At 47.8% G+C, this 28000-nt stretch overlaps 1 protein-coding gene across 1 annotated transcript; it reads left to right on the forward strand.

Annotated features, from left to right (window-relative positions):
* Window positions 1–806: 806 nt before the first annotated feature.
* Window positions 807–27980, forward strand: Nipsnap1 (nipsnap homolog 1). The gene is made up of 10 exons (XM_015991743.3): window positions 807–965; window positions 15280–15407; window positions 15660–15705; window positions 15951–16045; window positions 22846–22916; window positions 23061–23201; window positions 23477–23508; window positions 23814–23908; window positions 25189–25272; window positions 26950–27980. Exons 1-10 carry the CDS (start codon window positions 868–870, stop codon window positions 27012–27014), a joined length of 855 nt encoding a protein of 284 aa, XP_015847229.1. The 5' UTR covers window positions 807–867; the 3' UTR covers window positions 27015–27980.
* The last annotated feature ends 20 nt before the right edge of the window (window positions 27981–28000 follow it).

A 28000-nucleotide genomic window follows, 5' to 3' on the forward strand; every position in this document is an offset into this window, starting at 1 on the left:
GGCTGAGAAATCAAATATAGGGGCCCCAGGTGGCAAGATGGTGGAGAGAAAGCTTTTTTTTTTTTTTCCCTAAAATTACGTAGCATCGACTCTCTTCTCTCAGCCTCTTAAATGCTGGGATTACATGTGTAAACCATCACACCCGAGCTCTGGAGACAGAGCACTCTGCTTGCTCAGAGCCTTGCCCACCAGTCTTAATTGCTGAAGAGAAGGTTTAGCTGTTAAAAAGTTCACACTGCTCTTAGAGAAAACCTGAGTTTGGATCCCAACACCTATTAGGATGGCTCCAAAGCTCCTTTAAAACTCCAGCTGCAGGATATCAGAGGCCTCACCAACACACACACACACACACACACACACACACACACGATTAAAAACGAAATAAATCTTTTTAAAAGTTAAAAAGAAGTGTTGGAGAGAATTTGTTCTTTTGATGAGATAAACACTGTCTGTTGATGCCTTGACCCAGAAGAACAAGTGTAGGCAGAGCACTTGCCCAGCCACGGGTGAACTCCTGGGTTCCACCCCAGCATCCTAGTAGCAAGAGAACTGACAGGCACACATAATTTGTATACAATTTTGGGGGTATGCAGACCCTCTTTACTTTGTTCTCCGAATTTGACGCCGCATTTACCGAGGTGAATTCTGAGGTATAGAGTGGGGAATGGGTTGTTCAAGGGAACAGATGCAGTTAGCTGCAGAGCTCCAGGAGCTCAGGGGTGCGGATACGGATTGGGATTGTTCGCGTGTCGATTTGGAGGACTGTGCTTGAAAGGGAGGCTGGCGAGGCGAAGGTGTGGCTTTATCTAGCCCCGCCCCCTCCACCGGGCTGGGGCGTGGCCTTCCTCCGACCTGCTCTGGTCCAACATGGCTCCGCGGTTGTGCATCATCTCTGCAGCGGCACGGCGGCTGCTGGGGAAGCCGGGACCCCGCGCTGGGGACCTCGCCGCTGCGGCTGCTGTGCGGTGAGAGGCCGACGGGGCTGACCGCGTGCCCGGAACAGGGGCAGGGGAGGGGGCTGGAATGAAGAGCAGACTCTTGGGTTTGGAATTCGGGGGTTAGAGGCGGAGATGCCAGGATGTAGGCCTTAGGAGAGTCTGAGAAAGAATAAGGGAGGTGGAAAGATATGGGTAGGGTTTTGTTTTTTAAACAGGTTCACACTACATGTGATTCGAACTCGGAATCCTCTTGCCTCAGCCTCCTAGATATTACTGGCGTGCATTACCATGCCTTGCTGGGCAGGTTCTTTGTCCTGTTTGGGACCTGAGTCTGGGCTGAGAATAAAAAATGAGGTGAGTGGGAGGGACAGGTCTTGAGCACTGGAGCGGGGACGAAGGCAGAGGACAGTGGTAGCAGCCCTCTAGTCTGGCCTTTGTGATTGAGCACGCGCTGGGGGCTTCTGGGCCAGGCAGCTCCTCCCTCAGGAAGTTCTAGGAGGAAGGAGAGGAGGACTGAGGTACAGTGGGAATTCCCAAAGTGATTCCTCACCCTGCACTGTACAGTGGGTCAGCAGAAGTGGGTTAGAGTTGTTCAAGGTCAGTCTCCGAGCCATGCGGAGGTTGCTCTGGATGTAGGACCCAGGTCTCATGATGCACCCTGCACTTTGCACCACCGCTGGTGGCCTGAGAGAGAGAGAGAGGCTCAGCTCTGGCTGCGTAGGGCTTGGCTTCCCCTGACTGGCTCTGGGCTGCTCCTCCCTCCACCGCGCAGTGTCCTGCACTATCCTCATCTCTGCACTCACCACCCTGAGCCCTTCTGACCCCGTGCTGACCTGTCATTCCCTAGTCCTTCTTCTGTTTGCGCAGCCTCACAGGTTTGAGAACAGGGTATGGCAAAGAGTATTTGCTAAAGAAGTGAGAACACCTGTCTGTCCTCACACCTGTGGAAAGGAATCTGCGCTCCTCCTGCCCCAGCCCAGGAGTGAAGCCATGTAGTCCCATTAGATCTGAGTTGGACATGTGCCCTTCACCTCCATGCTGGATAAAGAGGGAGACGTTGACATTAGGAAATGAGCCTGGAGTGTACCTTGTAAACAGCCTTTTGTGGAGGGATGACCTTGGGCAGAAGGAGGAAACAGGATGTATCTGATAGGATTGCGTTGTGTTGCTAGGAAAAGAATCCAGGAGCTCAGTTATGCTAGGCTAGTGCTCTTTCTACCAATTAAACCATAATATTTCTAGACTTCATTGGATTGTTGAGGATAAAGAAGCCATGCTTGTGTTACCCATTGCCCAAGCCTATGCCTCAAGCAGTTTCTGTCATGGCGAGAGCTGAAAGAATATCAAGGAAAACATTATTTTTAATTTAATTTAAAATATTACTTTGAGCCGGATGGTGATGGCGCACACCTTTAACCCCAGCACTTGGGTGGCAGAGGCAGGCCGATCTCTGAGTTGGAGGTCAGCCTGGTCTGCAGATCCAGCTCCAGGACCCAGGACAGTTAGGACTACACAGAGAGACCATGTCTCATAAAACAAACAAACAAACAAAATTATTTTAGGGGCTAGAGAGATGATGGGTTAGCACTGGTTGCTCTTTCTGAGTACCCGGGTTGATTCACAGTTCACACACGTGACCACTTAACAGCTGTCTGTAACTCCACCTCCAAGGGATCTTCACAGGTGCCAGGTGTGCAAGTGGCCCATAGACACATGCAGGCAAAACACCCACGTATAACATAATTTAAAATTTATTTTGTGTGCACGTGCAACTGAACACTTGTGTGTGTGCACATGTGTGTGCATGTCCGTACTGTGGCATGTGTGGAGATCATCATGTGGCTCCCAGGCATCTAACCCAGGTTGTCAGTCTTGGCAGCAGGTGCCTTTACATTTCACTGGCCCAAGATCATCTAGTTTTTTCTTTAAAGAAATTTTACTTAGCCGGGTGGTGGTGGCGCATGCCTTTAATCCCAGCACTCGGGAGGCAGAGCCAGGCGTATCTCTGTGAGTTCAAGGCCAGCCTGGTCTCCAAAGCGAGTTCCAGGAAAGGTGCAAAGCTACACAGAGAAACCCTGTCTCGAAAAACCAAAAAAAAAAAAAGAAATTTTACTTTTATTTATGTGTGTGTAAAGGGGAGAGAGAGAATGAGAATGTGCACATGAATGCAGGTGCCCACTGAGATCAGAAAAAGGAGTTCAATCTCTTGGAACTGGAGTTCCAGGCTGTTGTGAGCTACTGATGTGGGTGCTGGGAACCAAGCTTGGGTCTTCTGCAAGAACAGTGTGTTCTCTTAACCAAGCCATGGCCAGCCCACAGATTCCCCCGTCCTCCCCCCAGGACAGGGTTTTTCTGTGTAGCCCTGGCTGCCCTGGAACTAGCTTTGTAGACCAGGCTGGCCTTGAACTCACAGAGATCTGCCTCCGAGTGCTGGGGTTAAAGGCGTGTGCCACCATCTGCCCTGCACAAGATCATCTTTTAGGAGACCATGTTTTCCTGAGGAAGGAAGACACTGAGGCTGAGAAAGGAACAGAGTCAGTTGGTGGTAGGATTTTTTGTGTGGCGAACAACCGGAGGTCACAAAGGGATGGGGGAGGGGTTAGAGGCAGCCTGCTGCTTCTAAATTTGGCAATCCTGGATGATTCTTGGTGACTCTGGTTTCTTTTTGTGTAAAATGGGTAGGGTGATCCCTGCTTTGTACTATGAAATCACTCAGCACTTATCTACGATACTTACCCTCAGTGATTTGCATATATATATTTTTTTTTTTTTTTTTTGCCCTGGCCTCATATTGAGACCTGAAAGCACGCATTCTTGCTGACCTGATTCAGCCTGCTCCCTATGTTTCTGGAGTCACTCTTGGGGCCGGCTGTAATACCGAAGATTTGGGGTAAAGAGACTGCGTGGCCAGCACTTTACTTGATGAGCCGTCTTGCTGGCCCCTTCATTGTTTTGAGATTTTATTGTAAGAGGAGAGGTGAATATGATTACAACACATTGTACAAAGTTCTCAAAGAATTAATAAGTTAAAAATAAATGTACTGGGAGGATTAATTTGTATATAGCAGCTGCTCAATAAACAGTGCTATTTAAGGATAACGGTGCATGCTTGTATTCCTATCACTGGTAGACTGAGGCAGGGGGATCATGAGTTAGAAGCTTGCCTGGGATATATAGCAAGACTCTTTTGAAAGAAAGAAATAAAGAGAAATTCTTGTTACTCCTACGCTAATCTTGTTGTCCACAAGCCTTTGGTGAATTATAAAGGGTGGTTTGGCTTGTGTGTTTATGTGTTTCCCCTTGTGTCACTGGGGCTTGAACATAGGACCATGCTAGCCAAGCTGTATCTGCAGCCCCAAACTTTAGTTCTTAGAGCCAAAAACACCTCTCTCATGATAAGCAGAACTGTGGTTCCTCTCTAAAGTCAGCCAGCTCAAATTGAGATGTTTCAGGACCTACAGAGAGCTGAACTTCCCAGTCTAGAAGGTTCTGAGTTTCTCAGGCCACTGCACTCGGACTTTTGACTTCCATTGGCAGTATGAATGTGACGTCTACTATAACTTTTCCCAAGGAGATAGAAATGTTCTTGTCTTGGTCAAGTAATTTCTGAGCTATTGTATCAGAAGCATTGTGCGAGGTCATGTGGGGAATGGAAGGATGATCATCTGTGACTAGCTGTATAGCTGTGGGAAAAGACGAGGCTGTGAAACTACGAGAGTCTCATGGGAAAGGGCTGGACTGGTCTAGCTGGGGCAGATCTCTTTCATTCTTCTCAGGGCTGGGGTTGAACTTGGGGCCTTGTGAATGCTGGGCAAGTGGTCTATCACAATGCCATATCCCTCGCCCTTTTGACATTGATTTTGAGACCTAGTCTTACTAAGTTGCTTGAGCTGGCCTTGACCTCCATTTGTAGCCCAGGCCTAAGGTAAACTTGGAATCATGCTGTCTCATCCCTCTTGAGTACTGGGGAGTCTCAGGTAGCAGCTACCATTCCTAGCTCTGTAGGCCCTTGTTATTTATTTGGTTAAGAGTTTTTGTTTTAAGATTTAAAAAGTCATTTGCTTTATTTTATTTTATTTTTCTGGAGCTGAGGACTGAACCTAGGGTCTTGCGCTTGCTAGGCAAGCACTCTACCACTGAGCTAAATTCCCAACCCAACTTAAATATGTTATATGTTTACAGACTTTGTTTTGTTTTGTTTTGGTTTTTTGAGACAGGGTTTCTCTGTGTTGTTTTGGTGCCTGTCCTGGATCTCACTCTGTAGATCAGGCTGTCCTCAAACTCACAGAGATCCGCCTGCCTCTGCCTCCCAAGTGCTGGGATTAAAGACGTGCGCCACCGCTGCCTGTTATTTGCTTTATTTATGTGTATGTTGGCATGAGTGTATGTGGACCATGTTTATGCAGGAGCCTGCAGAGGTCAGCTCTCCCGAACCTGCAGTTGCAGACTGTTGTGAGATGCCAGGTGGTGCTGGCATCCAAACTCAGGTCCACTGTAATAGCAGTAATTGCTATTAACTGCTGAGCCATCTCTCCAGCCCTTGTTTTGTGTTTTAAATATAGGGTCTAACTCTGTAACTATAGCTGGCCTGGAACTCTCTCTGTAGACCTCACAAGGATCTACCAGCCTCTGCCTCCTGAGTATTGGGATTAAAGGTATATGCTACCAAACCCAGGCTATTTTTATCATTTATTATGAGTGTATATGTGTGTATCTGAGTGTGGGTTTGTACATGTAAGTATAAGTCAGGTAGGACAGTGGGTTGCATTGGGTTCTCTGGAGCTGGAGGTGGTTGCAGGCCACCAGGCATGGGTGCTGGGAAGAGAACTCAGATCTTCTGTAAGAGCAGTAAGTGCTCTTAACCACTGAGCCATCTCTCTAGTCCCATTAGTGTTTGTTTGATTTTGTTTTGGGGACAGAGAAACCCTGTCTCCAAACAAACACGTCACTGTAACCCTTAGTGCTGGGAGGAAGGGACAGAAGGCTCCCTTAGCTCGCTGACCAGGTTGCCTTGCCACATCAATGAGCTCCAGGTATAGTAAGAGACACCTGCAGAAACTTAGGGTGGAGAGCAATAGAAAAGATCCCTGACACCAATCTCTAGCACATATACCTGCACATGCACAGACAAGGTATCTCTGTAATAGCTCCAGCTGTCCTGGAACTTGCTTTGTAGACCAGGCTGGCCTCCTGGCCACAAATGATGCTTTAAAGGGTAGGGTGTAGGTCAGAGGTGGAGTACTTGCTTGGCATATGCCAGGCCCCGTGTTTTGTTCTAGCACTACAGGAACCAAAATGCTTTACAAAGGTTAAAGGGCAGATTAAGAAAAGGGGGAAAATGGGGGGGGGGGGAGGGGGTGGGAGGGGGGTGGGTGGTGGTGGTAGTGGGGGTGGCGCACGACTTTCATCTCAGCTCTTGCGGGGCAGAGGCAGGCAGATCTCTGTGAGTTCAAAGCCAGCCTGGTCTACAAATCGACGACAGTGACAGAGAGACCCTGTCTCGTGAAACTTTAAGAAAAAGAAAGCAAAGCAAAGGGGGAAATGGAAGGAGAGACCCATTAGGAAGTGAGAAGCAGCGTTGTTGGCTGTACTGTCGTGCTGGGCCTTTTCTCTAACCCTCCAGCCCCTTTTTAGAGATGAGACTGGGGAAGCTAAGCTAGCGTTGGAACCTGGGTTTGTCCCAGCGACACCGACAAGTTCTTCAGTCTCTTGAGCACTGATTCTGCTGTGGTGGTTGGACTGGAAAGGCCCCTGAGTCTGAGTTCGCATTCTAGGTCAAGGTCTCTCTTTAACTTTCAGGCTTTAATCTCGCTGCCTGCCTGTCTATCTGTCCGTCTGTCCATCCATTGTCCATCTGTCTGTTTTTATCTATATCTTTTTGCATCTGTGCCCCATTCCCATTCATTTATCTCCCAAACACAGATTGAGCATGTATGTTAGCCTTGCTTCGGTTACTGGAAACACAGCAGAACACACCAGATCCACCTTGTGAGGCTGTGTCTGGTGGGAAGACAAACAATAAATAAAGTGTAATAATCGAACAAAACAGAGGTTTTTTTGGTTTAGGTATGTATAATTTTTATTTTTCAGCGCTGGAGATGGAACCCAGGGTGTCTTGCATGCTAGGTAGCTCAGCATAGCACTTTAGGTCAAGGGTAGGAGAACATCAGGAATTCACTAGAAAAGGAAAAATTGAACTCTTAAAAATGTGCACTTGAGGGCTGGAGAGATAGCTCAGTGGTTAAGAGAAAGCACTTGCTGCTCTTGCAGAGGACCTGGGTTCAGTTCCCAGCACCCACACAGTGGCTCCCAACCATCTGTAACTTCAGAGATCTAATGTTCTCTTCTGGCGCCTATGTGGTATACATACATACATTCAGGTAAACACTCACACACGTTAAATAAATACATCTTTTTTAAAAAACTCACTTAAGATGTTGGCTTGAAATTGAGACACCCCCTGGGTCTGAACAAGTCCCTTATTAGATTTTTACCTATATAAAACATCTTCCTGGTGTTGAGAGATGACTTAGCAGGTAAGAGCACTGGCTACTCTTCCAGAGACCTGGGGTTTAATTCCCAGCACCCACATGGTGGCTCACAACTGTCTGTAACTCCAGTTCCGGGGGAATCTGATACCATCTTCTGGCCTCCAGGGAGCCAAGCATGGAAGTGGTGCACAGACATGCATGCAGGCAAAATATCCATATACATAAAATCAAATAAAAATTAGTGAAAAAGAAAAGACCTAGCGGGGTGGGCTGTCCTATCTTGCTCACTTAACAACACATGGGGAAGCAGAATGGCAGGAAGAGATGGAAACCAAAGCTCCAGGTACCTCCCCTCCCCTCCCTTCCCCTCCCCTCCCCTCCCCTCCCCTCTCCTCAACTCCCCAGCCTTGAAGCCCCCGCCTGGCTTGCTCTTTAGGATTGGCCACGGGATATTTATCTTGGCCACTGCTGATGTTAATGAGTTACTGAGAGCCTAGCTCTGGAGCAAAGGTCTTGGTGGGCAAATCCAGCCACTGTCCTCTCTGTCACCTGTCACTCCTGGGGAAGCAGCCCCACCATTCAGAGCAAAGGCCGTGCCCTTCTGAGCCCCAGATGAGGGACTGGTTTTCAAAAGCGCTGGTCTCTGATTTTCCATATGACCTCGGCAAGTTCCTTAAGGCACGAGCTTGTGCTTCATCCTGAAGGTGGCGGTACTAGAACCCACACTAAGAGGGTTGCATTGCTTCATGCAGCTCCTGCAGTGAAGAAGCTCCCGGTCTGGCTCAGAGGCACCCTAAGTGCACCATGTGTCCCACCCACCTAGGACACTTGTCCTTTTGCTTCTTGCTAAGTGAACAAATACACGCACAGTAACTGAAAGAGACCGTGACTTTAGAGGTGTTTAAGCCAGCGTTCTTTTCACTTAATAACAATTTAAATTTAACCATTCTTGTAAATTATTGTGGTCCGGCCTTAATAATCTCCCCAGAGTCCCAGAAGAGAAGCTACAGACAGTGAGAATTATTTTCAGGAAAAGAATCTAAGTACACTGAGTTCTTAGTCTGTCTACTTTATTCCTTTGGGATAATATGCTATCTACACAGCTTCAGTTCTGTTCTCATGCCTAGCTCCTTTCTTGTCTGACTTCTCTCTACATTTATCTGCTCTAAGTTCTATCTTAATTCTCTCATCTTAGTTCTGCTCCATCTTGGTCTTTCTCATCTCATTCTTACCCATCTAGTTCTTCCCCATCTGGCTCTTCCTCATCTTCCATCTCATTCTTCTAGTTCTCCAGTCAAAATCCTCCTCAGTCTCTGAGGTTTACAGTTCTATACCCATGCAATATCAGTGCTCTAGCTAGAGCAAGGTCACCAGGCTTGAATTCTTACAGGGTCATAAAGACAGACAAGAGTTTTCCTCAGGCACTGACCATCAGGCTTTCTTTTACAACCCAAAAGGGGAGTGGTAAAGGAGGAGGTCAACTGAGAGCTAATATCAGTTACTAATATATCAGAAAAAGGGAATTTATGTGCTCACACTACATTCCTAGAGGTGATTTGGTAAATGTTAGGAGTCTATAATGTTAGTATAAATACCACTAAGGTTGTATAAGAAAGGAGGGTCTGAGCTAAATTTTCCTTAATTCAGGAGATCGTTTGGCCTTGGATGCTTGATAGTATTTCAGATAAAACACACTGTTATGAGTTCTTGGAAGCATACATAGCATGCAATAATATCATTGCAGGAATTGGCTAATATATATACAAAAGCTAAAATGTCACCAAGACTTCTTAAGCCATGACTTGACCTTTGGAAAAATCCTTAACCTTTCCAAGTAGTAGCTTTTGTGATAGTAGCTGGATTCCATTATGTTTTCCTGCGGCTTGCAGCAAATCATCTACATCTTCCCTCTCCCAGGTAAGCAGCATAGATTCCTCGTTTGCTGTTGGTTACTTGTTGTGACAGATACTTGATAAGGAGCAGCTTAAGGGAGAAGGGCCTACTCTGTTTGAATGTACAGTCCATGACATTGGGCAGAGCCTGATGTGGCTGCTCGGATTGTGTCTGCAGTCAGGAAGTGGAGATGAATTCAGCTGCTTCAGGCTTTCCTTCTTCCCCCTTGCCTCTTCTATTCAGTCTAGGTCTCTAGCCACTGTGCTGGGTGAGTCTTCTCAGTTAAGCCTCTTTGGAAACGCCCTCACAGACACGGCCAGAGGTGTGTCTCCTAGGTTATCCCAAACCCAGTCACGTGGACAATGGAGAATAGATATTACACCCTTTACTTGTGGTTTCACTTCCTGTAGGTTTAGTTATCTGCTAGCAACGCTTATCAGAAAATAGGAAATGGAAAATTCCAGAAATAGACCACATCCACAAACACTTTATTACAGAATAATTGTTTTAGTTTATCATTATCAATTTCTTACTATGCTTAGCTTATAAATTAAATTTTATCATCATTGTAAGTACATGTATATGAAAAAGATGCCTTATAGATGAAACTGTATTGTAAATATGTGCATATAGGAAAGAAGTATAGTATATGCCATGTGAAACACTTTTGGGAAGGATGATGACTCAGCCAATAAAGAATTTAACAAGACATGAACAGAGGACTTGCTGAAATACATGGCAAGAAAGCGTGAGTTCCCAGAGAGGGAAGTCACACCCCTGAAAAGGGATGGAAACCTTTTTATAATAGTTAAGGGGATGTTATTTGATTTTACCACCATAGACTCTTGTTCAGGTTCATATTTGAGGGAATAGATGGACCTCTCATTATCTTGCTTAATAGTAAATTTTATGAAGTAAGTTGTTTTTCTTGAATCGGCCATTTGTGTAAGGTTCCATGAGTCATTAAGGGTTAGTTTTAGATGTCTGTGTAAGATGTGGATCTGGGCTGGTGAGAGCACTCAGTGGGTCACTGCCCTTGCAGAGGGCCCAGGGCCAGTTCCCAGCACCCACATTTTGGCTCACAACCACCTGTAACTCCAGTTCTAGCGAATCGGATGTTTTCCTTCTGGTCTCCCTGGGTGCAGCATGCATGTGGTGCAGTTACATGCTGGCAAAGCAGTCATACATATTTAAAAAATGATTGGCAAGGTATCCTCGCACACCGTTAATCCCCGCATGGGGGAGTCTGCGGCAGGAAGATCTCTGAGTTTGAGGCCAGCCTGGTCTACAGAGTGAGTTCCAGGACAACCAAGGCTACGAAGAGAAACCCTGTCTCGAAAAACAAAACAAACGAAAAAAGATAAAGATCAGGCCATATTGTTGAGTGGGAATTTTGCTTTTATTTTTGGCCTCTTTTCTTTACATTCCCAAGATAGCTGAGCAAAGTCAAGTCACTGACAAGAGATGAGGATCCCCCTTCTTCTGAGCTCCACAAAGCTAAGTGGGGGTATCACAGGGCCCTGGTTGGAGCTGCTGGTTCAGTCACTTCAGGATTGTAGGATGTAAGGCATAGAAGGCTCTGGAGCCACCCCCTCACCCCCCCCCTTTTTTTTTTGAAAGGGAAAGGAGTGGCTATCTCAAGAGGTAGAAGTCCAGACTGTGGTATCATTTGGAAATTAAGAGGTCTTCAGAGGTGAGAGACAGGTGTTGATGTCTCTGGTGATGGTTGATATCCCTGAAGACTACAGTCTGGAGCTTGATGGCCTGTACTCTGTAAAATAGTGATTGTACCAGAAGATTAAGTAAGTGAGGGTCAAAAAAGAAAGGTGAGGATTAGGCTAGTGAGCAGGTCAACCCCCATGTCTCTCAGTTAAGAGCCATCCTTTGGAGACTCTTAAATTTGATGTCTATAGTGTCCTGTAACCTACAGCATGTACTATGCTGATAGATAGGTGTAGCTGCAGTATTCTCCCAGAGTCAGGTCAGTACCCCTTTGGGCCACCATACTTAGGTCAAAGGCATGACAGTTACGGCGGAGCATTACTGAAGCACCCCGGTCCTCAAAAACTGATGAGATGTAGCTTAAGCTTATGTAGTGAATCTAAGTCTGCATCTCTGGTATCTACTCCTGCTGTAATGCCCAGGCCTGCCTGGTAGGAGGGGTTTCCGATGGACAGTCTCCTAGGTCAGGAGACACAAGGAGGCTGAATAACTGTTAGGGGCAACGAAGGCAGGGACAGGTCCATTAAGCCTGAAGATAGATGGTGGTGTTCGATAAAAAGGAAATGGTTGGATGTTCCAGAAACGGAGGAGGCTGAGGGATGGAAGAAATAGGAGTCTGACTGTTTAAGGGACAGTTGAAGCTGAGGTGTTGGGGGCTGAAGCCATTTTTCTCATACAGGTAGAACTGTCAGGGGTCTGTTAGGATCTAGTGTTGGTGATCGGAGAGAGGAGAATTTGAAGGGCTCTTTTGAGAGGAGGTTTGGTTTTGTCACAGAGGTATGTTGGGACAAGCAGTTGGTCAGGCTTGACGGAGTTTTGTGAGTTTTTCTAGAGTTTTATCAGGCAGGCCAAAGAATAAACACCTGTGAGACCTGTACATTGTCTTGGAATTGGGGGTTTGACAGGCACACTTTTTATGTCTCTAATAGAAGGGTAAAGTTGTGTGATTAAAGAATGCCTACGGGCCGGGCAGTGGTGGCACATGCCTTTAATCCCAGCAGAGGCAGAGGCAGGCAGATCTCTGAGTTCGAGGACAGCCAGGGCTACACAGTGAAACCCTGTCTCACAAAACAAAACAAAAAGAATGCCCGTGGGATGGGACCCCTTGTGGCTTCAGTTCAAATGAGCCTGGTTTAATTATTAAGGCCAGCATTTGACAAGACTATACACTAAATTGGTGAGTGTGGAGATGCAAAGAAATAGATTTATGTTTACATTTGGCTGTGAGAGTGTTGAACAGGTGTGCTGAGCCCATGGAGATAGAGTTCTATTGGAAATGTGTGTGGAGGGAAATTAATTGGGTCCATTTAAATAGTGGCTGAGCAGGAAATGCACTCCTGGTAGGAGTTAAGGGGTAAGCAAAGGCAGAGGTCTTCCATCAGGGTCCAGTTGTGTTACTTGAGATTATGGGCCTTTTGGGGAAGGTGAGGAAGCAGGAGGGGCTGAGACCAGGAGTAGCAGAATAACCCAAGTCAGAATGGTTAAAAATGACCCTATTAGGTGATTTCAGGAAGACAAGTAAAGAGTGTGACAGTGGCCATCAGGAAGATGAGACCAAATCCTAGGCCAAGTATAGGGGCCCAGTGCTGTTGGAGTGAGGGATGTGAGATCTCTGTTTAATTGTTATTTAAATTTTATTTATATTTTATGTGTATGGGTGTTTTGCCGGCATGTATGTCTGCATCATGTGCATTTTTGGTGCCCTGAGTGTCCAGAAGAGGGCACCAGATCCCCTGAGACAGGAGTTATAAATAGTTAGGAGCCACCATGTGGGTGCTGGGACTCGAACCCAGGTCCTCTGGAAGAGCAGCCAGTGCTTTAACAGCTGAGCCATCTCCAACTTAAAAGGTGAATTTTTTTTTTTTGTTTTTTTTTGTTACTGTGTTTGTTTTCAGACAGGGTCTCTAAATAGCCCTGGCTGTCCTGGAACTTGCTCTATCGACCAGGGTGGTCTTGAATTTACAGAGATCTGCCTGCCTCTATCCCCTGAGTACCAGGCTTAAGGGGGTGCACCACCACACCTAGCTTCACACCTGGGTGTGAGATCTTAAAAGTACAGTTGGGAGGAAAAGTGGGCTGAGGAGGGTCTGAAGTGTGAACTTAGAGAGCTTCTAAGAGCTGGATTAAGGGGACTGGAGATGGCTCTGTGGTTAAGAACAATGGCTGCTCTTGTGGAGAACCCAGGTTTGGATCCCAGCACCCACACGGCAGCTTACAAACATCTGTAACTCTAGTTCCTCTGCTGACCTCTGTGGGCTCCTGTAAGCATATGATGCACAAACATACACTCGGGCACACATGCACATAAAATTAGATAGCTACATATAAATAAAAAGACTTAGATTAACCATTTCAGCCTTTTCAGATGATAGAGGGCTGCCACACAGCATAGAGATCATGCCTAATTTTGAGACTTTCATTTACTCCTTAATATTGAAAATGGAAGCTGAGGGGTTAGGGATTTAGCTCAGTGGTAGAGCGCTTGCCTAACAAGCACAAGGCCCTGGGTTCGGTCCTCAGCTCTCAAAAACAAAAACAAAAACAAAAACAAAAGAAAATGGAAGCTGAACATTGTCATACTGTAGGCGGAGGTGGGGGGTGGGGTCGTAGGGCAAAGCAAGGATGTGTTCAAGAGGATGGTGGCCTGTGAGGCTCTCCCTTGCTCTGCTTTACGGGAGTTGGCTTCTTCCACTGGGTGAAGGTCCCTGTCTACTAGAACTATTATATCTGTGACCATCATGCTAGGGGGAAGTGGGTGAGGTTTATTTGGATTTCCTGAGACTGTGAGAGAGTAGGATTGGGGATTAAGATTGAAGTGAAAGGCTGTTGATCAGCTTGGTTGTTATCCTAAGAACTGTCAGAGTCGGCCTGGCAGTGAATAATGGCCACCTCAGTTAGAAGCCCGGTGGCTTCAGGTAGGGCCAGGATCTCCTAGACATGTCTGATCAGGGCGTCATGGCAGTGCAGAGACCCCATTCTTCCCAGATGGCTGCACAGACACTCATTACATGAAAAAAAAAAATCACATTTCTGCCCTTGGTGAAGACAAGTAGTTCTGTCTTTGAGCTTATTACCCAGAAAAGGCCCAGATTCTATGACTTCTGTGAAGCCATGTCCTGCCACTGGAAAAACTGCCAACATCTGTGAGCCAGGTAGTCTCGGGTAGGGGTGTTGTAAAGGGGCTCAAGGTGAGGATCTGGAGGGAAGTTTTGTAGTAAGTTCTGGAGTGTGTGCAAGAGTGTGAGATTTGGTGACTCCCCTGAGACCCAGTAGAAGGCTCTTGAATTGACATTGTCAAGGACCTGGTGGAGCATATAAACTGTCATACTCTGTTCCAGAGTTAATTTGGAGGCCTTTCCAGCCAGAAGGACAACAGCTGTCCCATGCCTCTGGGTCTAATGACTTGGAAGAGTAAACGGCTGGACTCTCAGAGCGCCCCAGGATTTGAGTTCAGAATTCCTGGGAATTCTGTTCTCTCGTAATCATGTACATAGAGAGAAAAGGGCGCGGTGAGGCAGGAAAAGTTAATCCTGCTACAAAAGTTCTGTAGGATGTTAAGGAATAGGAAGAGGGAGCTTGTAAAAAATAATTTTTTTTTTTTGGTTTTTCGAGACAGGGTTTCTTTGTGTAGCTTTGTGCCTTTCCTGGAACTCACTTGGTAGCCCAGGCTGGCCTCGAACTCACAGAGATCCACCTGGCTCTGCCTCCTGAGTGCTGGGATTAAAGGCGTGCGCCACCACCGCCCGGCTGAGCTTGTAAAATTGTATCATAGAACCCAGAAAGGCAAAAGGAAGAATCTTGGCTGCTCATAGGGGTGATTGCCTGCTTTAGGGGGGCCAGGGTCTTTGTTATCATCACAAAGACGGGCTTCAGGGAAGGTGAGTTGGGGGGTTGATCCTCTTAGCGATAGACTTTGTTGTGTGGCTGGAGAACCCCTGGGCAGGCAGGGAGTGAAGTGGAGGGGAGAGAAGGGAGAGATACTGGAGCACAGCTTGTCTCCTGGCCTCCTGAGCTCTGCAAGGATACAGTGCGGACTGGGCAGCTGGGATCTTTCTAGAAGGCACTGTGTCTGCCCGGATGATGGCATTTCACTCTCTGTAGCTGCCATGGGACTCCGTGGCCCTGTTGTTAGAAATGTAGGTCATCAGGCCAAGGGAGGATCATACCTGAGCTGGGGAATCGCTAGGGCTCCTGTGCCGCCTCCACGTGGCCCTCTCAATCCCTCTGTCCCGCAGCTTCTATTCCAAGGACAGTGAAGGCAGCTGGTTCCGCTCCCTCTTTGTTCACAAGGTGGATCCTCGGAAGGACGCCCACTCCACGCTGCTGTCTAAGAAGGAGACTAGTAACCTCTACAAGATCCAATGTGAGTGGCCGCTAACCTGGCTGGCTGCACCTCAGGCTGTTTTTGTGGGCGGATTTGGGGTAAAGAGCTATGATATTGGAGATGATAGAATCCTCCTTCTCAGCAAGGCCCCAAGCTGTCCTGGGAGCCTTGGCCCTATTTGGGGCCTGCTCACTCTGATCCCCCAACTCCCCCCCAAACACACACACACACACACAAGCATGTGTGGGTATTGCATGCACTTCATTTCCTGCTCTCTGTCGTATGTTGCAGTTCACAATGTGAAGCCCGAATATCTGGATGCCTACAACAGTCTGACGTGAGTGTTCTCCATCTACTGTTCCCCTCCACTGTGGGAGGTAGTGGGTAGGGCCCTCCTTCCCAAGAAACTCTTAAACCCTCTGCCTCAATCTCCTGTCCAAATCAAAGGGTGTGGATTCTAGAGCCCCACCTGTGCTTCTTAGAGAGGAGACAGGCTTGGCCCTGGGGCCCGAGTTGGAACCTTTATCTCAGGGCCCTTGGTGGCCAGTGCAAGCCCTGCTCCTTCCTGTGCCCTTCCCACAGGGAGGCTGTGCTGCCCAAGCTGCACCTGGATGAGGACTACCCCTGCTCGCTTGTGGGCAACTGGAACACGTGGTACGGGGAGCAGGACCAGGCAGGTGAGCTTCCCTTGTCCACAGGGACCACCCAGCCCGGGTCTCCACCAGCTCTCATATCCGACTGCCCTCCTCTCTCTGCAGCATCTCTGGGGGCATGAGGGAGTATGTTTCTTTCATACCTCATCGCCCCACCCAAACACCTGTTGTGGCTCCTCCCTCAGTGCCCTCAGGCAGCCCACGAGGCCTGGGAGTCCTTCCTTGCCCAGTCCACAGCCTTCCTTTGTTACCTCCGTTCACTGTGCTGCTCTGCCTAGGAGTCATCGGTTCCCCGGGTAGAACTCTCTAGTTATAGGTGGCCGACCTGAGGGGTTTGTTCTACCTTGCCTGGTTTACTTGGTTTGGTTTACCTGTCTTTTAACTTGTTTTAACTGTGTAGACCAGGCTGGCCTCTAAGACGTACTTTCCCTCTAGAATATTATTAATGGACCAGCCTTAATAATCTTCCCATGGGGCCCCAAAGAGATGCAACCATCGGCGGGTGGAGGAATCTAGATACACCAAGCTCTTTGTCCTTTTACTTTATTCCTCTATGACAAAAATTCTATCTATATAGCTTCAATTCCATCTTGAATCTTAGTTCCTCTTTGTACCTACTTTTTCTGTCCCCTCATAGCCCTGGTAATAACTAAGCCCTTATGCTTTTGGCCTCATCTTCGTCCTCTGTTCCTTCATCCTCCATCTATCCTTCCTGGCTCCTTACTCCTGACCCTAATAAACTCTATAAGAAACTTCCTTACCCTCTACAGAAGCTCTGTCGTCTTCTCTCTGGCCAGGCTGCTCGGTCTAACATCTACAGAGAGACTGCCTTGTTCTTTTTCTCCCTGCCACACAATTCTGTCCACCAGGAATTCTGCCTCACTCTTTACTCCACCTGGATATGCAAAAACCTCCTTTGTCCTCAGTCAATTGCTCTGGAAAGCCACTAGGCCTGAAGGCACTGGATAGTCTGAGCTTTATCTGCACAAGAAACAAAGCTATGCATCTAGGAGCCAGGTTGCCTCCAAAAGGAGTTTTACCTTAGTTCAGGGGCTTCAGGCACCTAGCAGGTGGTCTGGTAGCTAGTCTGTTCCTTGCTTGTCCTTCAGTGCTTTGTTTGGAGCTGGCCCTATCTTTGGATGTAGCTAAAAGGGGATATTTGCAAAATAGCCAATTCAAATGCTAAAAAGGGAGCAGGGAGGCAGAAGGACCTGCCTACATGACCTTATCCAAGTACTGGTCGGAGTAGGATGCTCACATATACATGTTCTATGGGAATTATGAGCACAAGAAATTCATAACGAGGAGCAGCTGAATATTAAAACTGAATAACACCAAATATTCCGTGATAAATGGCTTCCCACTAGAAAAACGCCTTGAAAATTCTAGGTATAGCTATAATACACAGCCAAATCTCTATAATATATTCTTGTGGTCCTCAAGATCTCCCTGCTTCAGCCTCCTGAGTGCTGAAATGCTTTGATTGTCTTTTTTTTTTTTTTTTCTTCCTTCTTCAAGACAGGGTCCTGGTGTCCTGGAACTCACTATGTAGACCAGGCTGGCCTTGAACTCACAGAGATCCACCTGCCTCTGCCTCTCAAGTGTTGGAATTAAAGGCGTGCGCCACCACTCTTGGCTTGTTTGCTTGTATTTTTTTTTTTTTTAAGATTTATTTATTTATAATGTATATATGTATTTTGCCTGCAGGTACGCCTGCAGGCCAGAAGAGGGCACCAGATCTCATTATAGATGGTTGAGCCACCATGTGGTTGCTGGGGATTAAACTCAGGACCTCTAGAAGACCAGTCAGTGCTTTTAACCACTGAACCTTCTCTCCAGCCCCCATTTGCTTATCTTTTAAAGTTATTTTCAAATTAATTTACTTTGTGTGTGTGTGTGTGTTTCTGTCTGTCAGTCTGTCCGTCTGTCCGTACAGGTGTGCATGTGCTGTGGTGTGCCTGTGGAGGTTAGTGAACAGTAGTTCTTGTCTTCACCTTGTTGAGGTGGGGTCCCCTTTGTTTCTGGTGCTGCACTGTGCACTCCAGGCTAGATTACAGATGTGCACTTCTGTTCCTGGCTTTTTCACTTGGGTTCCAGGGATCAAGCTCCAGTTGTCTGGCTTGTGTAGCAAGAGCTTTTACTTTTACATCTCACCAGCTCTTGCCTGTCTTACTGTTTTATATTTTGGTGTAGACATGGCATCCTTCTGAAAAAATGATTCTTTGCATTTTTGCTGGGTCAGGCACTGTCCTTGGTGAGTCAGGCACTGTCCCTGGCTCTCATCTCCACTACTTGCCTCTTCATTCCCTAATGATGCGTCCCTGTAGCTGCCGACATCCTTGTCTACCGTCTCCTATAGGTAGTGAGTTTTGGGGGTCAGGGCTATATCTCTTGGAAATACTTAATACTCAATATAAATATTCCCTCTCTTTAAAAAATCCATGCTGGGGAGTGGGGTGGTGCTGGAGAGATGGCTCAGTGGTTAAGCGCACTGGCTGCTCTTCCAGAGGTCTCACAGGTTCCATTCCCAGCATACACCTGGTGGCTGGCAACTATCTGTAACTTCAGTTCCTGGGGAACCCCACACCTTCTGCTGGCTTCACAGGCACTGCATACCCATGGTGCACAAGACATAAGCCACATGTAAGCCAAACACCTGCACCCATAAAATTAAAAAGTAAATAGTTCCTCAAAAAATTATTGTCAAAAAGTTTATGCTGGGGCCTGGAGAGGTATCAGCAGTTAAGAGCACCTTTCGCACTTGCAGAGGACCTGAATTCAATTTCTGGCATCCAACCATCCATAAGCATCCACAATTCCAGCTCCAGAGAGTCTGCATCCTCTTCTGACCTCCATGGGTACCAGGCACACACATGGTGCACACATACATGCATTCGGACAAAGCACTCATACACATAAACTTAATCCTGAAAAAATATGTTTTAAAAGCTCATGCTGGCTGACTCCTGTAATCCTCGAATTCAGGAGACTGAAGCAGAAGGATTACTGTGAATTTGAGGACACGCTGGTCTACAGAGTGAGCACCAGACCAGCCAGGTCTATAGAATGAGACCGTGTCTTGAAAAATTAAAACCAAACTTGACCATAACAACCAGAAAATTCGGTTCCTCAGTCATCTTTGACACCTCAAGTGTCCACTGAAAGACCTGCCTGGCTCGCGGCTGCCATTGGTAGACGGCTGTAGCCATTTCCAGTGTGGCAGAGGATCATTTTGCATGGTACAGGTATAGACTACGGCACAGCCATTGCAGACAACCCTCTCAGCTTCCCTTGCATAAACTCCCAACAGTGGGAGCTCATCACCCCATAAGCCAACCTGTCTCAAACCTGATGTGTGTGTTTAGTAAAAGAAAACAATCTGTAAGCCTAGCATGGTGGTACACATTTGTAATCCCAGTACTTGAGAAGTAGAGGCAGGTGGTACCATAAGTTCAGGGCCAGCTTGGACTACATATCAAGTTCAGGCCAGTGAGGGCTTCATAGAGACCCTGACTCAAGAAATAGAATTAGGAAACCTGTACAAAGAGAAAGACAGATATCCGTAATTATCTGGTCTGTGTTGGTGACAGACAATAATTGGTAATCAAGACAAGCCATGTGCTTTCCGCTTAGCACTATGGTTTTTTTAATCTTTGATCAACTTGACTGGCAGTAGCAAAACTCCTTGGATTCTATTAAGAGTTTACTGATTGAGGGGCTAGAGAGGTGGTTCAGAGGTTAAGACCACGGTCTGCTCTTCCAGAGGACCTGGGTTCAATTCCCAGCACCCATATGGCAGCTCACAACTATCTGTAACTCCAGTTCCAGGGGACCTGACACCCACATGCAGGCAAAACACCAATGTACATAAAATCAATCAAACAAACAAACAAACAAATAAATAAAATAAGAAGCAGGTGGGGTCAACATTTAAAAAAAAAAAGAGAAAAAAGAGTTTACTGATTGAAGCCAGGCATGGTGGTGCATGCACACCTTTAATCCCAGTACTCAGGAGACAGGCAGGTAGATCTCTATGAGTTCGAGTCCAGCCTGGTCTACAGAGTGAGTTTCAGGAAAGCTAGGGCTGTTACACAGAGAAACCCTGTCTCAAAAAAGAAAAAAAAGGTTACTGGTTGAGCCAGACTTAGTGGTACATGCCTGTAATTCCAGTTCCTGGGAGGCTGAGGCAGGGGGATAGAGAGTTTGAGGCCAGTCTGGGCTATTTAGCAATACCTTATCTAAAATAAAACCAAACCATGCTTGCAAACTGTGAAATGAATTTTGACTTTATAAAGCATATCCTATATGATGCACATCTTGAGATTTATCTCCTCTATGTGGAGACATCTGAGGAGCAGGCCGTTAGAGTCAGGCTCCAGGAGCAGGGCACAGGGATATACATGTGAATACACTTGTCAAACCACTGATCTGTCTTCTCTAGGGGCCACTGATGACTAGAGACTTCTTTCTTGGCCTCTTCACGCCTCACATTAAGTTGACCCCTTTCCTGTAGGTCGGCATTCTTGGTTTGCCATGATAGGACAGACTGCCATCCATACAAAAGTTAGGGTACTTCCCTCTGGAACAGGCCCTTTGAACTATAGGGTCAGACCGTTTTGCAAATGGGAAAATCAAGGTGCCAAGAAAGTCTGATGAGGGAATGGCTACCGTGGGAAGTAACAGAACCTGTGCTTTCAAGTCACAGGTCAGTCGGTTACCCTCAGCTCTAGCATGGCCCCTCGCCTCCTGGGGGCCAGCCTCCCCGCACAGCTGTGGTCCCGACTTTAGTGCTGTTGTTTGACTTCTTCCTCTCCTCCTCTGTCTGCCCCGCCATCCCCCCTCCCTCCCCCTCCCTCATTTCCTCTGCTTTGCTGTTGATTGACCTAGGCCTCGAATATGCTAAGTACATGTTCTCTCACATTAGCTCATGCTTTGCTTACTGGGACTCAGGTTAGCTACCCGGGGCTGCCATAAACTACTACAGACTCCAAAATGGAAGTGCATCCTTCAACTTCGGCAGCCAGAGGCAGAAATCAAGGTACTAGCTCGGTTTGGGCTTCCTCTGAGGCTCAGGGAGCGTCCTTCCTGCCTCTTGCAACTTCCGGCTGTTAGGAACCCCTGGCATTCTTTGGCATGTGGGCACATCAGTCTGAGCTCTGTCTTCTGGGTCACAGGGTATTCCCTTTGTGTGCATCTCTCCTCTGATAAGGGCACCAGACTGGACTGAAGGTCTATCCAGTATATAGTCTTAACTCAGTTATCTACAGAGACCCTGTTTCCAAACAAGGTCACATAGCATGGTTCTGGCAGGGCATGAATTTTGGAGGGGCTCCTATTGAAGCCAGCAGAGACTATGGTTGGGGGAAAATCTAATGGTACAAAGAGTTCTCAGTGAGAATGAGGATGGCCTTTCATTGGAGGACCAAGGGGTCTCTATAATCAGTCTTGAGTATCCACGAGGAGATCATGTGTACATTGGCATCCCTGTATGTATCCTTCTGCCCCTGACCACATGCTGGAGTACCCCAGTATCCCAGCCCTTAGTTTGTTTTTCCTCCCCCCTCCTTTTTTTTGAGGCAGGGTCTTCCACAGCTCAGGCTGGCCTTGAACCTTCTGATCCTCCTGTCTCCACACAAATGTGTGTCACCAGCCCAGTTTTATGTAATGTTGGGGATTTTGAACTCAGGGCTTTGTGCAGGCAACCGGCTAAGCTGCATTCCCAGTCTGCTTCCTTCCTTCATAAGGTTGGGTCTCCCTCTGTTACCCAGACATTAGCTCAAGGCATCATCCTGCATCAGCTTCCCAAGCGGCTGGAACTACATGTCCCTGTCTCCATACATAGCTGCAGGTTTTACTTATTTATTTATTTCTTTTACAGTCACTGCCTTGGAACACTCTTGTAATCGTTTGGTTGGTTGTTTTTTGCAGTGCTAAAAGAGATGGAACTTGGGGTCTCCTGCTATTAGACAAATGCTCTACCAGTGAGCTACAGCATCAGCCCTCTTGGAGTGTTCTGTTAATCCCTGTGTCTGCTGGTGTCCCTAGGGTGGAAGATGTAGCTGGAGAGTTTTCTCTCTGGGTCCTGCCAAGCCCCAGCAGTCCAACAACCCACTTATAAAATAAACACACAGACGTATAATATTTAAACTGTTTGGCCTAATGGCTCAGGCTTCTAGCTATCTAGTTCCTACATCTTAAATTAATCCATTTCTATAAATCTATACCTTGACACGTGGCTTATTGGCATCTTCACATGCAGCTTGTCATGGCAGCGGCTGGCAGTGTCTCTCTCTGCCTTCCTGTTCTCTCAATTCTCTTCCCTGTTAGTCCCACCTATACTTCCTGCCTGGCTACTGGCCAATCAGTGTTTTATTTATTGACCAATCAGAGCAACACATTTGACATACAGACCATCCCACAGCAGGAAGACACTCAGATCATCTTTTGTTTGGTTTTGTTTGTGATACTATAGATGAAACCCAGGTCCTTCTGCATGCCAAGCACGTGTTTTATCAGTAGCTACCCCCATCCTCATCTGATCCTCTTGTTGCTGCGATTTTAGGAATGTTGGAGTTTTGTGGATGAGGACATTGAGTCCTTGAGGGGTCAAAGGCTACCAAGCAGAGCAGAGCTAGTGGTCTCCTGGGCTTGTACTGGGCTTGCATCTAACGTCATCCCTCTACCCTGTGGTACTCCTCACCAAGACAAGGGGACTAGGAGACACCCCCCCCCCCCCCGACTGCCACACACACAGTCCAGCCTTGGTGGTGGTTGCTCAGGTAGAGTCCCGGTAGCTCCTTGACCTGTGTCCCTGTCCCCAACAGTGCACCTATGGAGGTTCTCAGGTGGCTATCCAGCCCTCATGGACTGCATGAACAAGCTAAAAAACAACAAGGTATCCCAGCATCCTGTGTGCATGTTGCTTCCAGCCCAGCCCTGTGTGGAGGGGAGTGTGGGAGATTCCTCTGCCACCCACAGAGCACACTGACAGGGTAGCATAAAGCTCCTGGCTACTGTGCCTACAATGCTGTGCCTTCAGGAGTACCTGGAGTTCCGGAAGGAACGGAGCAAGATGCTGCTGTCCCGGAGAAACCAGTTGCTTCTGGAGTTCAGCTTCTGGAATGAGCCACAGCCCAGAGCTGGCCCCCACATCTATGAGCTGAGGACATACAAGCTCAAGGTACCTGGTTCCCAACCGAGCCCTCTTGCCTTCTGTCTTCCCCGCTGTTCTGTTGCTTTGCCAGAGCTCTGGTTAGGAGTGTCTGATGCTCCTCCCTCCTGGTATGCTCAGAGCAGAGGGATGTGCATTTTCTGCGCATCGCTGCACACCAGGTGTGAGTCAGGGCCCATGAGTGAGCTCCTGGCTCTGGGGAAGGCTGGTTTCCCATCCTTGCCCTTACGATGTTGGGAGTCCAAGGTGGTGCTCACTTCCTCCTCCCTCTGGATCTCTTCCAGCCAGGAACCATGATTGAGTGGGGAAACAACTGGTAAGTGGTGGCACTCGGTTGGGTCCCTGCTGTCCTGCCCCATCAGGTTCTCAGTGGGCTTCCTTAGGGTGTGTTACAAGGAACCCAGCACGCTCTGCTCCTCACAGATCTCAGACAAGGATCCATCTGAACAGTGCCAATTCTGTAGAGGAAAGTGCTGCCAACCAGCTAGCAGCTACACCTCCAGAATCCGTTCCCTGGGCCCCACTTTGACCCCACCCATAAAATGTGGCCAGAGAATCAGCCTGGGACACCCTGGGGGACCATTGCCTGGGCCTCTGCCTCATGTTCTCTGCTATCTCCAGGGCTCGAGCCATCAAGTACCGTCAGGAGAACCAGGAGGCAGTGGGCGGCTTCTTTTCACAAATAGGAGAGCTCTACGTGGTACACCACCTATGGGGTAGGTTGGAGGCACTCCAGGAGACCCTGTTTGTCCCGTCACCTCACAAAACGCGTGGATGCAACTGTGTTCCTGTTGCTCTCACATCCTAGCAGAGGGAGATGCACCCTCAGACAAACTAGCAAAAGGACTCAATTTCACATGACAGATGCTGTGGGAGACCAGGCAGGGGAAGACAGCAGAAAGAAGCAAGGGACCTTAGTGGCTTGGATAGACAAGGGCCCTCTGAAGGGTATAATACCGAGTCCTGAGCTGAAGGGTGAGGAAGCTGGCTAGGGATTGCTGGAGGAAGTCACAAGCAGACAGAACAGCATGTGAGGAGGCCTTCGATGAGTGGAAAGGAGGCGGGCATGGAGGGAACGGGAAGAGTGTGGTAGACAGGATGGATGGATGGAGGAGGCCAGCCATCAGATCAGGCTGGGCCTCGAAGGCCGTGGGAATGAGCTGGGGTTTATCATGGATGTGGTAGGAGAGGCAGCAGCAGCAGCGTATCAGTTCTGTGCCTGGTAGGGAAGCAAGGTTGGAAACTGGGCATGGGAAGATGCTTACATTAGTGCAGGCAGGTGGGCATGGGCCGGCTTCAGGTAGCGGCAGTGGTGTGCTCAGACAGATCCATTGGTCTAAACATCGAATTGATGGGACTGAGAATGAATTGCTGGAGGAGAAAGGAGACGGTAAGGAGAGCCTTCAGACTCTTCCCTGAGCAGCTGTGTGTCCTGTTCTCAGACAAGGAGGTCTAGGGGAGGAGCTAAGTCATGGGATTGGGGTATAATTGTGGTCTTTGGGAGGGCTATATTTAGTATGCCGGTGTTGGTCCAGTCAGCACTTGCCACCAAGCCTGACAACCTGAGTTTGATCCCAAGGATCCACATGGCCGGAGTGATCTGACTCCTGCAAATTACCTTCTGACCTCCACATACTCCTCACCCTGAATAAATAAATGCAAAAAACATTGTAAGATACAGCTGCTCCCCACTAGAAATGTCACGTGGGCACCAGATAAGGCGTCCACAGGAGAGCTTGAGACTGGAAATATCTATGTTTCAAAACCCTTAATCCCTACCACAGGGCCTTTGTGCATGTGTGCGCCACCGCTGCCCAGTGGGAATCATTCATTTTAACATGTGTGACCGAATGCTGTTGACAGCAGCGTTTGCTGACAGTCGAAGGAGGCATCTGGGCACCAAGAGATAGTAGGGCAGGGTTTGGGCAGTGGGAGGGTCTTTGTGCTGAGGCAGGGATCCGATTCTCTGAGGAATGAGCCTCTGCCTTTCTCACAGCCTACAAAGATCTGCAGTCTCGGGAGGAGACTCGAAATGCAGCCTGGAGGAAGAGGGGCTGGGATGAAAATGTCTACTATACAGGTGGGTGTCTCCTCTGCAGGTCACTGGTGCCTTTGCAAGTGGTCTGCTGGGAGACCCGAGGACGCAGGTCTCTGCAAGGCCAGCTGGCATCACTTGACTGCCTCTAGTGTGGGAACGCACTGTCTTGTTTGTTTGGTCCCCACCCCCATTTGAATTAGTGCCATGCTGTACTGCCCAAGTTCATCCTGGTGGACCTTTCCCCTCAGTCTTCCAAGTTGCTGGGATTGCAGGCATGTGCCGCTGTGCCCAAGTGGGAACTTACTTTGACATGCGTTAGTGGGGTTTTGTCTTGTGATGCACATTCCACATGATACAATCCATCCTGAGGCTCTAAGACACACACACAGGCAGGTGATCCCTATGTGAGATGTACCCCGGGGTCAGCTCTGCACCTCACAGAAGCCGCTGCTTTCTGTCTCTGCTGCAGGGAGGGCATTGAGAGTTTATGCGTGGAATGCTTTGCCCTATCTACCATCAAAACCCGCAGCAAATTTTTTGAGCAACTTCTTCCTCAAAGTGTCGCCACTGCTAGGAACCCAGAGTCAGCAGATAATGACTGAATCTTCACAGTGAAACTGTGGTGGGTGGGTAGTGCAGGCCTATAAATAAACAAGATTCTGTCCCCGACCTTGAGGAGTTTACAGTTAATCTTCCACATGGCTACTTGGTGTGGGCAATGGTATGTCTGCTGAGGTAGGTGCATGAGCCCTGCTGTGCCAAGTGTGGTCCCAGCGGACAGTGCTGGCATCCACTGGACACAATAGAAATGCCTAGTTAGCTTCTCCCAACCTTGTGGGAACTAGGCTTGTGGAGATTTGTCTACACAAGTTAAGCACAGGAAGCAAGAATCTAAACTCTGGGCTGGAGAGATGGCTCAGTGGCTAAACTTCCATACTGTTCTTAGAGAGGATCCAAGTTCATTAGAGAGGATCCAAGTTCAGTTCCCTGTACCCAGCTTGGGAGGCTCACAGCTGCCTGTAATTCCCACCCTAGCAGCTCTGACACTTTCTTCTGACCTCCATGTGCACATACCCACACATTGACTTATAAATATTGTTAGAAAGATAGATAAAATCCTTAAAAAGAACTTACCTCCTGAGGACTTTCTCTTGACACCCCTACCCCCACGGGCATGGCCTCCCTAGCTGAATGAGGGGCAGTCACACTGAGTCAAACCTCAACCCTTAAATTCTTACCATGCCAGTGTAGACCATTATAGTTCTCTTTATTTTTGTTTGCTGTTTTTGATGCTGGGGATCGAATCTAAGACCTCACACATACTAATCAACATTCACCTCATCACAGAACCACACCTCTGGCCTTAGAATTATTTTTCTTCCTATCTTCCTATGTTGTCCTTAATCTGTCCTTGCTTTTATATTATTAGGCTTAGTGCGTTTTGGGTGCTTTGGAAGCGAGGGCAGAATCCGGAGTTCCACACGCTAGGCGGGTGCTCTGCCACCGAGCTGCCTCTCTAGCCCCATGCTAGTTTCTTGTCACATACGTAGAAAATGAACAAAAATTGTAAAATACTCAGCTCATTACCACCTAAATCCTGTCTTGTAAGCCTTTCTCAGCTGACAGCAGGGACTTCTTCCCATCACAGGTTTTGTGAGTTTTTGGTCAGGAACCAAGTGTTCTTGGCCAGCTCTGTAACCTCTGCTTCTCTCTCCACAGTCCCCTTGGTTCGACACATGGAGTCACGAATCATGATCCCTCTGAAGATCTCTCCTCTCCAGTGAGGCTGGCACTGTCTCCACCGCCTCCCTTTCTCCTTTGGAGTAACCGGGAACAGAGGGGCTCCTAGGCCTGCTGGCACAGTTGTCTCTCAGCTCTGGAAGAATCTGATGGGCTGTGTTCAGCTTGGAAAGGAGGATGTTTTCTGAGAACTTAGAGTTCTGTCTATACCTGTCCCTCCACTCTCCCAGGCCAGAAGTTTTTAATTTCCCAAATGAAGACTAGCATCCTTTTAAACAGTCACACATTTCCCTGAGACTCCTCATCTCCAGGCCATCATGTCCCCAGCTAACACTGTGGACATGGCTTAGTTTCCCCCCAGGTAGCATGATAAGTAGTTAAGAGGTGGGGTGTGAAGAGGTATCAGACCAGGTATGGCCTCCAGGAAATCTCTGGTCTCTATTAAAAAAGCAAGTCTGAGCCTTAAAAATCTGGAACTACCATAATCCCTGAAGTCATCAAAGTCAGGAGGAGGCCCAGAATTCTACTCAGAAGGGCTGAGAAAGGATGGGGGGGAGAAGGATTTGGATGCATGAATCAGACTTTGAAGCAGGAACCCAGAAGAAGCTGGAACACAGGACTCAGCTTTTGGGTTTGAAACACAGAATTGGAAGATAGAACAGAGATGACAGGAGACCTTAGGGAGGGGACCCGAAGAGGGGCTTAGCCACTTTTTCCTGCATAATTCGGTTGAAACTTGAATATGTGTTCCAGCTTTTCTGCACTTCCTACAAGCAAAAATACAGGCTGAGGCCTATATTCCCGTCTTGAATTCCTTCTTCCCACCTTGACATTCTGCCAGCCAGACCCTCATATTGCAGAACCACCAGGCCTGTGGAGTGGGTTCAGTGATTCTGGGGTCTTCTCAATGACCCCCATACCTCATGAACCCCTGCTTAGCATGGTTTTGCTACCACAGCAGGAAGATGTACTGGGATAGTTGATGGGACCAAATTAAATATTTGCTGTAAGTTGTGGTGGTGTCTTCATC

This window comes from Peromyscus maniculatus, chromosome 10, assembly GCF_049852395.1.
Source record: "Peromyscus maniculatus bairdii isolate BWxNUB_F1_BW_parent chromosome 10, HU_Pman_BW_mat_3.1, whole genome shotgun sequence".
Taxonomy (NCBI): domain Eukaryota; kingdom Metazoa; phylum Chordata; class Mammalia; order Rodentia; family Cricetidae; genus Peromyscus; species Peromyscus maniculatus.